Raw genomic sequence first — 15,300 nt, 5'->3', positions numbered from 1 at the left:
GGAACGAGGACAGAGAGGCAGGAGAGGGACACCAGGGTAGGCTCCCTGTACTTGCCTCGTAGGAAAATGGAAGATTTCTGGAAACACCTTCTGGGGGCCCAGAACCTCCTTCACCCCCTCGAAAGACCCTCAGACAGACCCCCACCAGGTGTTTCCCAGGGTGACATTCCAAATGCCTCCCCCACCCTGAGCCCTTTCAATCTTCCAAACACTTGCGACAGAAACATGTTCTCGGAGACGTAATGCTCCCTGGGAGCCCCACACTTCATCATCCAGAGGCAGGACGGCTCCCCCACCCCCGCCTCTGTCTGCCCCACCAGGTCCCTTGGAGGAGGTTACTAGGCGTGTCCCTTCCTCTAGTCTCAGTCTGTCTCTGGGAGCTGGCCCTGGGGCCCTCTAGCTCCCAGATCCCACCCCAAGGTGATTGACTCCTAGAAGAGGAGCCAGAAGGAGGACTGTCTTAGCAGGTGGAAGTGATTCAAAAGGAAAAATAAAGAGAGAAATGTAGTAGTAATGACTCCCTGGACTGCAGTTCAAATGGGAAGTGAGGGAGGAAGGGGACAGAGGGAGGCAGTGGGAGGAGGAGAGGGCAGAGGACAGGCCCCGGGCTGCCCACTGGCCACCCGGTCAGTGTGTCCATGTGCAGAGCCCAGGATGGAGGGAAGCAGGGGTGAAGGGAAGCCATCCAGCATCATCTGGTGTCCCCACAGTCACAGCGCCGGCATGTCTGACCCAAGCAAGAGGCCCGGCAGGGGGCGAGTGGACACTTACACACAGATGTCTTCTGGCTGCTGTCCTTGCTGGGCATCAGCTTCACGCCTCGGGACTTCAGTTCGATTTGCTTCTTGACTGGAGAGGAGATAGGAGAACAGACAGCTTGAGTTGCCTGTGGCCAGGGACGGGGTTCCTCTAGAATGACCCCTTTCCTGGTTTGGAACATGCTACAGACGTGACTTTTAAGCAGGAGCTCCTCTGGAGGGGACATACCACAGGTAGCATTCAAGGGCAGCAGGGACTCAGACATGGAGGAAGAGCTGCTAAGAAGGCCCGCCCTCTGGGGGCAGCAGGAAAGGTGCCCCCCACTAGGTAGGCTCTGCGACTCTCCAGCAGCTCCTTATAGGTAACTGAGATGTCACCACCAGATCTACTGAGCTCAGTGCTCCCTGTGAACTTTGGATGAGCATCTACCTATGAAACTCTGCAGTCTGCTATGGTTTGAATCTGTCATGTCCCCCAAAGGACCCTGTGTCGAGGGCTTGCTCCTCAGCTCATGGCACTGCTGGGAGGTGGTGGAACCTTCTGGATGGGGAACCTAATGGAAGGAAGTTAGGTCACTGGGCTGTGCCCTTGAAGGGGATATTGAGACCCAAGCCTCTTCCTGTCTCTTTTTGTTTCCTTGGCTATCAGGTGAGCAGCTGCCTCACAGATTCATCTCAGGAATTTGTCACAGGAATGGAACGGGAAGCTGCCTAGCCCACACACAGCTACCCTCTGCCCTTCTGCTACAGATCCTGCCCTGCCCAGTTTCTGAGCCAGCCCTGACATGGTATGGTTGATTGGGTTACAAGACCAAACAGTCACCCCTCCTGTGCCCACACTGTGATGTGACTTTTGTAGTCCCTTCAAGTACTGAGGTGGGATACATTTTCCTACCCCCGGACTTTGGACTTGACCATTGGAAATTTGGAGGCCTTGACCTGTCAAAGTCTTATGACAGATTAGTCTTGCCCCTTTGCATCTCTGTCACCATTGTGAGGGGACACAACTAGTCCAAGGAGGACGAGAGACACATGGGGCAGAGCCGCTGGCCTACACCAGCTGACCTCATATGGGCAGGGAAAGCTGAGTCCTGGAAGTCACTGGGGGATGGAGTTTGGCTCAGGTGGGTGCCAATGGATTAAATATGGCTCTGACCCTGTCATTCACTCAAGTCCACAGCTCATCTGGACTGTGCCACACATGGCAACCGAGCCAGAACTCCACAGTCCCTCAGGCCGCTCCTCTGTACCCATCAAGCTTGACTCTCCCTGTTCCCCCAGGAACTCCCCTGGCCTCAGAGGGCTTCACCCCATCTCTGGTTATAAGCCTTGGTGCATCTGCCCAATCCCAGATCCCCTGTGCCACTTTCCCTCTGGCCCCTATAGGCTGGTTCAGCCCTCCTAAGGCTGACGCCCAGCAGTGGTGGAAGCACTGTGGCCACCTCCCATTTGCCAAAACTGGGTGCTTTATGAGTTCTGTTTTTAAAATTTTTTTAAATTTTATTTTGTTCTAATTAGTTGTACGTGACAGTAGAATGCATTTATACATTTTGATAGATCCTACATAATGACATGTAATCTCTCATTTTCCTGATTCTTTACAAGTTCTCTTCTTAGATCTGTTTCCTTGGCTTCCCTCTCACACCCATACATGATCCCTCAGCAAATTTTTTAAAAATAAATCCCCAAGGCCACCACTTCTTACAAGCTTCACGTCTCCCTCCCTGGTCCAGGTCCCTCTGTTTCTACTGTCCTTATGGCCCCGGCCTCCCATCTTCTACCCTGGCCTCCATTGAGTCTGCAAGAGCCATAGGGATCCTGTTGAAATAAAACCAGCCCATACTGCATCTCTGCCCCAAACTCTTCAGCAGTACCCCTTCTCTTCTAGAGTAAAAGTCACTGTCTTTAAAACGTCCTTTCCCTGTGACTTCTCTAGCCCTTTCCTTCACCTTGGCCACTCTTCCCCAGTCTCATAAGCCTCCTTGACATTCCCACGATACTCCAGGCATAGAGCCTCAGCCCCAGTCCCCTGGGATGCTTCTGCCCACGTAGCTGAATGACCTGCTGCCTTTCTCCCTTGAAGAAATTGTGCAAAACCCACTTCCTCCTCGAGGCTCTCCCTGATACTCCCTTAAGCCGCCACCTCCAACCTCTGCACCCTCTTCCCTCTCTCTACTTCATCTCCCCAACTTTCTAACACACTATTATTTACTGGGTCACTTTTTTTTTGTACATAGGATATACATTTATTAATGGTGAAAAAGCATTTACCCAAAGTGAATGTTACAAAATATAGAGTATCTCCACAGTCTGGCTAGCTCATCCTTTTAGGCATTTCTCAACCTGCATAGGGTTTTTTTCTCTCTTTCTCATTTGACCTTTTCCCTCCTCTGTCTCTAACCAAAGTTTAAAATTTCAGACAAACAGGAATATTAAATGCCTAAACCTTTACCAATAGTTAGTAGGGAAACATTAAGCAACTTATCTGCTCTCAAGCCTGGGTATTTAAAAACTAAAATATCTACGAAATTCAAAAAACAACAAATTAGACAGGAGCTATAACAAAAGCTAGTTTGATAATGTTCACAGTTACCATGGTGATAACTAAAATAATAAATATAGTTCTTCTGCTCTATCCTTAATATGCATGCAGACATAAACACTTGTAATATATGTAAGGCTTGACTTGAGACCCAAAATGAAGTTTCTCCCTTCCTGATTAGAGTCAAGAAAATATAGAATGTGAGTATACATAGACAGTAACTTATTGTCCCAATGTCCTTTAAGTCAGTCCAACTAGATAAGAATCCTCACTCTGGACTGATAGTCTTCCATATAGGTTTTATAAAATTGGAGATATATGTCTTACACAATTCAAATTAAGTATCAACAGAATAAATTTCCTCATCGGGAAATTCTCATTGAGTATTCCTTGGTTTGACATTACAGTTTAAACTTGATACTAAGGTATCAAGGAAGTAAGAATTTTAAAGGAATACCAAGCTAGTTCTTTTATTATGAAGTAGGTTAGACCACTCTATGGGGTCATTTTTATCAATCACCCACCAAGTCCAGGACTTTTACCCACTGCTGCATCCTCAATGCGAGAAGAGTGTCGGTGCATATGTTGGGGACTTTCAATAATCAGTTGTTCATTTGGTCCTTTTTACAAAAATCTTTGGACAGTAAATATTATATCTACCTGATAGAAAATAAAATTGGGGTTCACAGTGGTTTAGGTGACAGGCTGTAGGACAAACATGGAGGAAACAGCCATGCTCTTGCCCGAACTCCTGCCTGAACTCCAGCTTCTTTTCTGTGACCTGTCCCTGGAGCAATTCCAGGGGCATCCTTGACCATCCCCAGCATCTGCCCCACCCCAGCTTAGGCCTTGAACACTCAGGTGCTCACCATGGACTTGAAGGAACACAGGCCCATCTCGAAACCAAAGCCCACAGCAATCAGGCATGCAGGGGACGGGAGACCCCTGACTCTGGCTAAATAAAAAAAATTCACCAAGGGTTTGTTCCCCAGCAAGTCACTGTCTAAGCCGAATGCCTGATAAAACTCAGTTACTCCCAGAGTCAGAGCCTCCCGGCACGACTCAAACCTCTTTATAAATGTGCATTGCTCTCTGTGTGTATCCAGCAGGAAAATTTCCAATGAACACTAACGTGGACCCATTATCCAACACAGGGCATAAGTAGGGACACATACATTATTCAAACCTGGCTGGTACCGCGCGACAGGGGCAGCATCCCTGCTCAGACACCCCAAGGGGAACTGGAGGTACCCAGCCCCACAAGGGCAGTTCAAGCTCTTGGCCCTGATGACCCCTTGGGTGGGGGTGGCAGGGCAGGGGTCAGGAGGGGGGTCTCTGTGACCAGTGTAGCCCATTTGAGGTCAGTCTGCAAAGAAGGCTCAGGGCACCTGACCAAGAAGTAGGGAATGAGTCAGAGTCTTCACTGTCTCCTGCCTTCCATTCTAGGGTTCAGTGGAGGGAGGGGGGTGAGGGTAGGTCAGAGTACCACAGAGGCCATTCCCAGTGGCACAGGCTGCTCAGGTTTTCCCCGTCGCTGTTGATGGAGCCCGTGAGATGTGGTAGGCAGGAGAGGAGGTGCTGCTAAGAGGGAGCCCCTCTTCCTCTCTTCTCAAAGTTGTACTGAGGAAAAGCTTTCTGTCCTTACCTCCTCTGGAGGCCCAGGAAGGAAGCCTGATTCTCTCCCTGAACCCTCCCCAGGAAGGACTGTCCAGTCTGCAGGTTTGGTGCCTAACACTCATTGGGTTGCTTTCAGTAGTGGATGATGTCATCACGTCTCCCAAGCTGGAACTAAATTCTGTTTTTCCTCTTTCACATCTTGCTACTTACTATGGATGGAGCTTGTCAAGGTGATGAGAATTGAGTAAGGAACCTGAAATGCTACCTGGGGCCTCTAATTTGCATATAAACTTTTGTGCCTGACTTCTCCTTTCTGTTGGGTCTCAGAGTTTGCGTGTGGTCTTTGGGTACCACATGGTCGTCAGATGCATCTTAAAATCCATGGATGGATTTCTTATTCCCCTGTTAGCCTGGGAAACATAGGGTCCACAGCTCTTTGAGCAGAGGTTTCTGATACCCAACAACACAATCTTGAAAAGACAGACATCCAGGGCCCAGCCAGCTGGCCTAGGGCCAGGCTCTAGGAAGGTGTGGGCCACCTGTGGGAGTTGACAAATGGGTCAGGAAAGTGAATCTAGGCAAGACTCAATCACCAAGGACATCAGTATCAAGAAACTGCTTCCAGATGTTGGGACCTCAGCATTTTTTTTAAAAGCAATCCCAGGGAAGCAGTCACACCTGGAATTGCGTATGGTGTACTTTTTTTTTTTTTCAGCCTGCCCAGGTAGGTGAGAGCAATTGTGGATCATGGAGTACCAGGGGAAATCAGCCACAATGATGAGTGAGCTTGGCATTTCAAGTGGATAAAGTGTGAAGGATCAGAGAAGAGGACAGGTCTCCCCCTAGAAACCCAGAGTGCACCACTGACAGACCAAGTCAGAAAGGAAGGCGATGTGCAAAATAGCAAGAACCTACGGAATTTACGGGATGCCTTCGTTCATGTTGTTTGTAGGTTCATTCACTTGTGGGGTGCTACTAGCCTGGCGCCAATGACATTACTGAAACATTGGTCTCTAAAAACAATTGGACTTTCTTTAATGACCAATGCAGTGGAGACCTAGGGAGCCCGGAGCTGGCTCTATGTTTCTGGCCACACTCGAATTCTCACCCCTCGATGCACACATATCCACGCAGACGTGAACACTCCTGTTCACAAGCACCCTTATGGTACACATTTGTGCACACGCGAACTCACGGCGACAAAAAATCACAGACTAGATGCAAGTCACACACATATTGGTGCTTCCCCCACAGGTGAGCCAGGTCAGGACTCCCAGGAGAAGCGTGCTGTCTGTAACTGGCTGATGGAAATCTTACTAGGTACATTCATCTCCCCCGAGTGATAACGACTACAGGAGACTGCCAGGCTGCTCTACTCATTCTTTATATTCTGCTTAATTACAAGACATTTCCCCGCTGTTGTAAAGGTTAGCGGGACACATGGTGCACATTTAGCTGGAAGAATCTGGCAATACAAATGGCTCTGGAGTCTGCAGCATGAGCTATTGGGCTGATGGAACAGGAGACAAGGCCTGTGAGCCGGGAGGGAGACCTGACCTGGGCCCAGTGCTCTGGGAGTCGGAAGGGGCTCAGATTTCCCTCCCCGAGGAAAAGCCCCTCCACTACGTGGTCCCTGTCCAGTGTCTGCCACGTGTCTGCTGGGCTGGCCCTCACTCTCCCCCGTATCACAAATCCAATGGGTTCACCCTTAGAAGATTTCTCCAACATGAATCCTTCTTTCAAGGGTCTAAACCAATTCTGCCTAAACTCATCCTCTTTTACTTGGATTTTTTTTCCCCCACTCCCTCTAGTCCATGTCTTAAAAAGTTTAGAGGGTGATCCTTTGAAACCTGAAATCCGATCTCTTTTTCATCCTTGCGAATGTTGTCCACCTATCCTGCCGTCTGTCCCTCCCGGGATGCCTCTGAGGTTGGCTTCTGCCACGGCCCCGCCACCCGTCCTGAGGACCTGTTTGGCTACCCATGATGCTGGGCCAGATGAGGCCAGTGTTGGGAAGGCTAGCTCCTCATTTCACTCAGATTTATGCCAAAGATGTAAAACGTCACAAGCCAGGTGCCTGAGACCTAATGTGTCAAGGCGAGGATCTAGCAGAGGATGTAGCCATTCCTGCAGCTGCTCATTGCCGAAGGGAAGAACAGGGATCCCTAAGCAGAGCAGAGAAGCCTCAAGGTAAAAGATGATGTGTCTTCGGCCAGGTCAACAGACTCACAGGATAAATAAAATATGACCGAGACCAGACTTGATCAGGAAGAGCCTACGGTGTTGCCACCTCTGCTAGCTACTGTACTGGCATGCAAGGCTTGGGGAAGATTAGCCAAGGTGTCGATTCAGTGGACACCTGGCAAGGGGGAGGCTGCATGTTTGCTGTAATTACTGGCTTTAGGAAGCAGCCTAAACCTGTGACAGCCCCTGAAGAGACCGCTCAGCTTGCCACAACGCCTGCAAATGGAGAGAGGAATTAACAGCACCATATCTGCTGTCATCACAGAGGTGGGAGGGGTGTCAATATAGCAAAGGACAGAAAAACAGTGCACGTTAAAGGAGAAATCGAAGGCACAGAGAGCTGGCTACTCAAACGTCACATCCAGAGTTCCGAGAGAAGACCTCCAGGATGCTTGGGATTTCCAGGTCCCAGCATGTTGTTCTTGTAAGGTATAAAGCCCCCTGACTCTCCCGTTACAGGAATTTCCCGCCTCCCAACCACTTGTCAATCTGCGCTCCACCCGCCTCTTCCGTTAGAAGAATTTCCGGCCTACACTGTCGCCATCCTCCTGCCTCCCACCTTATGTCCTAACATGCTATTGGTTCATCAGTCATCCTGCAAGAATTCTCCTCTGCGATTAGTTCCTTTCAGCCCAGGAGATTCCAATATCTGGGAAAAGCCATACGCCATTTTTTCTCTTTTGTCCCTTCTTTTCTCCCTGAGCGGACCGCATAAATAAAGTCCCTTATGTGAGACCTCGTGTCTGCGGAGCATTTTTCTGGGAGCTATCGGGGAGCCACAACTGCCCCTAACATCTGGTGATGCATTTTGCATTTTTTAGTTTTCCTAACAGTTATCACTCTTGAAATCGCCAACCACCACCAGACGCCTATGGTCAAATTTGCTGAAAGAGGTTTTAGTACACTGATTTGGAATAGGATACAAGTTGGCTTGCAGGTTACAGTGGCCAAAGCTCCAAGTCGGGGTGACAGAGAAAGGATCATCAAAATTATTGCTACTGATGGTCTGGTGTTAGAGAAAGAGGGCTTGGCCCTGCATCCTGAAGGACTCAGGGAAAGCTGGCAAGGCTATCATGACTAAAGATGATGTCAAGTTCTTGCAAGGTAAAGGTGACGGGACTCAAATGGAGAAGCCTCTGCAAGAAATCACTGAGCAGTTCCATTTCACTACCGTGTCCATGAAGGGAAAATTAACGAACATCTGGCAGAACTTGAGAGGCAGTAGCTGTGCTGAAGATTGACGGGGCAAGTGAAGTAGAAGAGAACCAAAGGAAATAGTCACAGATAGACTAGGCGCCTCAGGATATGCTGTTGAGAAAAAGCTATCATCTGGGTGCCTGGGTTCAATCCATCCTTGAATTCGCTGCTCCAGCTAACGAAGTGCAAAGGATTGGCACAGAAATAGCTAGAACATCCCAAATTCTGGCAACAACCATTGCTAAGAATGCAGGTGTTGAAGAATCACTGATAATTAAGAAAATTATGCAAAGCTTCTCAGAAGTTGCTAAAGCACCATGCTTGGAGAGTTCTTGAATATGGCAGAAAAGAACAACCATTGCCCCAACTAAGGTCATAAGACGTGCTCTGGCCGGGTACCGTGGTGCACACCTGTGATCTCAGTGACCCTGGAGGCTGAGGCAGGAGGATCGAGAGTTGGAAGCCAGACTCAGCAACTCAGTGAGACTCTGTCTCTAAATAAAGGGCTGGGAATGCGGCTCAGTGATTGAGTGCCCTGGGTTCAATCCCCAGGACCTCCCCCACAAAAGATGCTCTGAAGGATGCCACTTGGTGTGGCTTCTTGGTGAGCCATAGCAGACCTTGGAATTTCTAACAAAAAGGATCCTTGCGTAGTAGAGGGGCCATGAAATAGGGGAAGGCCTGCTCCAATCCCTGGAGGAGGGTTGCCCTTTTTGGTGGCCTTCATTAACTACTTCAGAGAATTTGGCTGGAAAAAAATGAGTAGGGGAAGATGTTGAGGGGAATCCCTGCAGCCTTCAATGGCTGGTTTCAGTGGCCTGGCTAAGGCTGCTCTCTCTCACCTGGAATGTCTGCCTCTCGTCCTCTGTCCGGCCTGACTCAAATGTTACCACCTCCCTGCGGCCGTCTCTCCATCTCTTGTCAGAAGTCATGGTCCTCCTGAGACTTTATCCGGAAGCGGAACCCTCATTCCACTGCAGTGCCCCGTCCTGTCTGTCTACCGATGGCCCAGGCGCTCAGATGTCTGCGTCCCGGGGCTGACACAGAGCCCGGCACACAGAAAGTTCTGGTATCAGTCTGATGATTGAATGGCCGAAAGGCCAACTGTTAGAAGGAGGTGTGCTTTAGATTCATTTCCTGACAAAAGTGTGGGTCACACCTTGCGACGGTTTCAATATGAGGTGTCCCCAAAAGCTCCCGTGTGGGAGAATGCAAGAGTTGGGGGTGAGATGCTGGGGTTGTCGAGCCTTGGTCTAGTCAGTGCATTAATCCTGATGGGGATTAACGGGATGGAACTGCCGGCAGGTGGGCTGTGGCTGGAGGAGAGGGGTCATTGGGCGTGTGCCTTTCGGGTACATATTTTGTCCCTAGAGAGTGGGGCGCTCTCTCTCTCTCTCTCTCTCTCTCTCTCTCTGCTTCCTGGTGCCATGTCCTGAGCTGCCCTTCTTCACCACACCCTTCCGCCATGCTGTTCTGCCGTCCTGTAGCCCAGAGCAACAGAGCCAGCCAGCTATGGACCACGGAGTCAGCTCTCCTGGTCTGCCTCTGCCTCTCCCTCTCCGCTCCTTCTGGTCCTAGAATTCTCTGAGACTCCTCACTGTCCCCCATTTTCACTGACAAGCCCAGATCTTTAATGGAACGGCCATCACGTCGCCTCTCTTGCTCAGAACTTCTGCTCACCTCTCGTGACAAGCCTGGTTTCCCCAACTGGACCCGGCCAGGCATTTGGGTCCTAGCCTTCCCTGACCCCCACGGCTCACCCTTGCTCCAGGTGGCCAACTGCCTACAGCTGGGCAAACTTGTCCTGTGCAAGGCGGGCAGGGAGTCGGGCTGGAAGGCCGCTCCCTCCGCGTAACCTGGCCAGAGTGGCCACGGCCGTGGACAAGCGTAAATGAATGACAGAACTGTGTTCTGAGCTGTCCTTTGTTTACGGACACTTGGATTTGAATTTCCTATAACTGTTCATGTGTCATGAAATAGTATGCTTTCTTTTGATTCTTTTTTACTCCTCGATTGTTTAAAAACGTGAAGCCCGTTCTTGGTTGGAGGGCATTTGAAAAACAGGTGGAGGGCTTCGTTTGGGTTCTGACCCACGTGTGACTGAATTTTTGTGTTTCCTTAGATTTGGAATTTTTCTGGAATACGTGGTTTTCCTGTCTGTCTGGCACCTTTTTGAGACTCGCCTTTAAGTCACTGACTTTTTTATTCTTGCTTCATTTTTTTTTTGTCTTTCCTCAAGTCCCTGCGGTCCCGCTAATTGCCCCTTTATCTCTGGTCCTAGAACCCTTAATCAGACACAATTACAGCCCTTATCACTCTGTACAGAAGCTACAGATTTACGTCTGGGCCTCTCTTTAACCTGGTCTCCTTGAGAGCAGAGACGACCCAGGAGTGTCCATCTCTCTATGCTGTCACATGGTGAGTGACGCCGTCGCTTGTGGAACCCAGTTGCCTAGGTGCTGGCAGCTAGGTAGAGGCAGACCCAACTGGAGGTCAGGCCTTCGGGGACCCTGTGCCACCGTGTCTGGACACAAATACCCGGCGTGCTACTTGGACTGAAATAAGAATGGAAGATGCCCGGTTGTAGCTTATTTATCTTTTTCTTTTTAAAATTTAGTTTCTGTTTCCCTGAGGGGAAAAAAACCCATCAATACCAATTAGGGATTGGTAATTATTAGCTTGGGAGGACCATAAATCATGGGTCTCTGACGCCCGGAAGCTGAGCCTGGGCCAAGCTGACCCCAGGCTGATGATTCTCCTGCCCCTCCAGGTCCGCCGGCAGACTTCCCTGCTGTGCTGTGACCTCTGAGGACTGACAGAGGGCGAAGGAGCCACTGGCACCTCCGCCGTCCACCCAGGGCACGGAGCACAGCCTCTGTCCCCTGCTCCTCATTCCCTGCTGGGTGGCAGGTGGGGACACAGCAGGATGGAGGGGGAGGGGGAGGCGTCATCCACCATCCCTGGGGCCCCTCCTGTACACATTCCCCTGGCTCCAGCTCTTGCCCCTGGGTCCCCTGCCCCCTTTAAGCCTGGTGGTGGCAAAGGCCACCCTGCTGTTTAGTCCTGGGTGGGGACCTCCCCATCCCTATGGGTTCCTTTAACCCCACTCTCACCTCTCAGTTGTCCCTTTGTGAAACCCTTTCCAGCTGAAGCCACGAAGCGCCACCCAGCCCGCCACGTTGGTGGCTGAGAGAGAAGAGCCCCCATAGGGCAGTCGCCAGCAGTTGCTGAGTGATCACATGGTACCTCCTTGCACTAGGCAAGGGCCGTCTGGAAACGAGAAAAACTAGGCCCCAAGGGAGACTGGCGTATTGGCACAGTGAACGCACTAGCTGAGTATGAGTCACGAATCGATCATGCAGTAATTAGGCGATCCAGGTCCAGACTGACCCACCAGGGCCCACGCGGGCCTTCAAACCCTGAGACCTGGAACCCGCGGCTCACCCACTCCGAGGCTCTCTCCTCGTCTGTAAAATGGGGCTAACAGCAGAACCCGCTTCACGCAACTGCTGCTAGAGTGAAGCCAGATGTGCCCAGTGCCCACAACCTAGGGGCCCCTTAAACACGGGCAGATGCTAATACCCAAACCCTGTGCGGGCGTGTGGGGGCACCCCAAGTGGAGGGCGGGGCCTGATCTCAGTAAGTGCTTCAGCAATAAAACGCAGCTTTTCAGACTGTGGGTTGCTCTCTGCTGCAGACTCGTGAAATTAGTTTAGAGGTTATGAATTTAGCATAGAAAATGGGGAAGACATTTCCAGGGTACATCACCATCAAGGGTTAATCACCCTGGGCGACATGTTCCCCTTAGTCCTATGGAAGTGCGTGTGTATTGGGCATGGTGGCGAAAGCATGTATTTAAAAATATATAGAAATATAAACGTGTATGTGTATGTTGTGGTGGGGCGAGGTTACAGCTCGAGAGCTACTGGTCAAACAGGAAGAGGAAGTCACCTAAGCTCCCCTCTTCCAGGTTAACCTAGCAGATGGCCCTGTGACTCTGCAGGAAACGTGCATGCGCCTGTGAATGAACTCAGGTTTCATTTTGGGGCTGTGTGACCTGGGGCTAGTTATACGACCTCTGTGGGTCGCAAATGAAAAGAAAATGGGAACAAAGCCCCATGGGGCACTGCAGTATGGGCGGTGTGCAAGCTGGGGCCCTGCGCACAGTAGGTATGCAGTCCCTGAGGCCGCCTTGTCTGGGCCTGGCTGCCATCGCCTGGCACCGCCTTTGCCTTAACCTATTGCAGTGACTAGCGAGGAGCTCCAAGTACTCCCAACACCCAGCACTTCTTTAATCAGAAGGACCTGTGACAGTCAGTCCTGCTTTTCTCTTCTGGAAAACACACAGAAGGATTCAGACAGGTGCTTCCCTCACACAAAAGCCCAGCCCAGCAGAGCTCAGGCCAGGCTTTGTTAGGCACTCACACCAAAGGGGTATCTTGTTTATCGTTTAGACGTTTCAAAGGTTTGCTCTCCTCCGCTCAGTGAGTGAGGCCATTCATGAAGCTCAGATTCTGAAGACAACACTTTCACCAACAGTGGAGCTCTGAGCCCTTTCCAGCCAGAGAGCTGGAAGCTCCCCAAGGACATTGGAGAGGGGGCTCCGCTCTGCCCCAAGCTACCTCTGGGGTGGGACAGCAGGCGCTTGGCTTGGGGGCTCCAGGGCCTCCTAGAGGGCCTTATAATTAATAAATGCATCATAGAAATGCATCGTTGAATCTTTTAAAACCAACTATCGGTAATAGTTGAAGGCTTAACAAGCACGTTGTGAGGCCCACCCTGGTGTGTATAAATTTCGAGTACTTCAAATAAACTCAAGGTTGGAAAGGAAGTCCTCCTCGGCCCGGGGGGTCCCTGGTTTCTGGATCTCCTCCAGGTGCAGAGAGCTCCCTGCTTCTGGATTAACCCACTCCATTTGCAATTCTTCATTATTGGAATAGAAATGTGTTTACCTGCAATCTCACCAGACACTCCTGGTCTGATCTCTCGCCACTAGACAGCTCTTCCCAGATTTGAGCATGCAAGCTACAGTGCTCCCTAAAGTGATTTTGCCTGTGATTTTAATATACTAGCTTTCTTGGTAAAATGAAAAATGAATGGAAATGTGGGACTCCCCCCAACTTTGTATGGTTAAAGGTCAGTGGATAACGGGGCGGGGGGGACTCAAAGGCAGCAGTTCGGGTGGCCTCGGGGAATTGGCTTACCTTCTCTGAGTCTGGGGTGCTTTCCCTAAGTCAGGGGTGGTGACAGGGCCTACCTTGCCACGTGATGCTGAGGATCGAATGAGCAGATGCCTGTTGGGTGCCTGCACTGTGCCTGGCTCCTAGATGGCCCTAGTATTAAAGTCCCCATGAACCTGGCCCGAGGAGGGGCAGCAGGGGCCGCACAATTCAGGAAATGTCACTTCCTGGTGCGAGAGTCCCCAAGGGCAGAGGCAGGAGATGCAGAGGCAGGGGACGGTCTGGAGGGAAGGGTGTCCCGAAGCCAGACCAGACCCAGTTTGGGGGCAGGGTGTGTCCCCCAGCACAGTCTCTGTCCCCAAGGAGGAAGGCCAGCAGTCCTGGGCCCTGCCTACCTTGATACTGGGCACTGAAGCCACGCTGCCGGTGGTTGCCGTCTGCCGTGAAGTGCAGCCGCAGCCAGTTCTTGCTGCTGATGACCGGGGCTGGGAGGCTGGCTCCGGTGAACCTGTGGGGACAGGACATGGCGGGTCAGGGAGCAGAGCCAGGAAGGATGGGGCAGGCATCCAGCAGGCTCCCCTCTCCTCTGGCCTGCTAGGCCTCAGCCCAGCCCTGGAGGAGCAGGAGAGCGCTGTGCGGTCCCCTGTCGACCCTCCAATAGCCAGGGCCTGACAGTTTCTACCACTTCTCCAAGGACTCATTCCACTGAAGGCTCCTGTCCCAGAGCACTTCTTCAAGGACTATTCCACTGAGGGCTCCCTGCACAGACCACTTCTAGGACTCATTCCACTGAGGGCTCCCTGAGATGCCCAAAGCAGGGGGCTGATCCTTCAGGCCAGGAGCAGAGGGTCAGCACCACCTCTATGCAGACCTTACCCTTCTGGGTCTTCGCCCCTTTTCTGCCTGAATATACTCACCTGCACAAAATCCTTCCTCCTGCATCGTCCACACACCTGAGAGGACTCCAGAAGGGCCTAAGCGGCAGCCCCAGGCCAAGCTTTCCTGGCTTGGCCGCCGCACAGAGGTCTGCTCAGATCCGGGCTTTCCCAGCATGCCTCTGGACCTGCTACTGAACCTCTCTATGAGTGTGAACCCCAGCAGCCCCCGAGCCTGTGGGAATGCAGGAGACAGTGGCAGGCAGGGTCTAGCCCCGAACCTGCCACACACTAGCTCCCACCATCTGATTTTCCTTCTGGTCCTCTGCTGCTGCCGCGGCATCTTATTGAATTATGAGCCAGTTCTCCAGGTGCGTGTCTCCCTAGGATAACCCTGCAAAGGTATCCATGTAGCCCAGGGTGAAGCCACTCAGGTCCTACAGAAGTCTGCTGTGTAACCTTAGAGAAATCACCTAAGCCCTCTGAGACTCAGTGATCTCATCTACAAAGTGGGGACCATCATAACCTCTCCCTCAACAGGTGGCAAAGATTCAGTGGCCATAGCCGGTCCTGGCAGGAGCAGCTCATAGTACTGGCTGCTGTTGTTAGATTCTTCAACTTGGTTCCCACACCAAACCCAACACTTGGTACTAAGTAGGTAGGTCAGGGTCCAGCAGAAATCAGGTGGCATGGTCACAGGAGTGACTCCAGGGGTCTAATGAATGACTCAAAGATGAGGGCAAACTCTAGGGAAACCATGAGCCGGGGGCAATATCCTGGGGTATTCCTCTTCCTGCAACAGAGAGAAGAGGAACTATCCCCCAACACAGAGCAGCATTACAAAAATCACTACACAGCACCCCATGGTACTTCAACTTTAGAGGGGC

General features: G+C 51.3%; 1 protein-coding gene across 1 annotated transcript in view; it reads right to left on the bottom strand.

The window, feature by feature from the left end:
* The window catches only part of Csmd2 (CUB and Sushi multiple domains 2), a 553,852-nt gene that overhangs the window by 278,215 nt on the left and 260,337 nt on the right, over nt 1–15,300 (bottom strand). The window contains 2 exon segments of the mRNA XM_047516471.1: nt 772–849; nt 13,934–14,046. Of these exon segments, the coding sequence (XP_047372427.1) occupies nt 772–849; nt 13,934–14,046 (191 nt within the window).

Source organism: Sciurus carolinensis, chromosome 1, assembly GCF_902686445.1.
Source record: "Sciurus carolinensis chromosome 1, mSciCar1.2, whole genome shotgun sequence".
Taxonomy (NCBI): domain Eukaryota; kingdom Metazoa; phylum Chordata; class Mammalia; order Rodentia; family Sciuridae; genus Sciurus; species Sciurus carolinensis.
The sequence above is the reverse complement of the archived record's forward strand: the minus strand, read 5'-3'. Positions and strand labels throughout refer to the sequence as shown.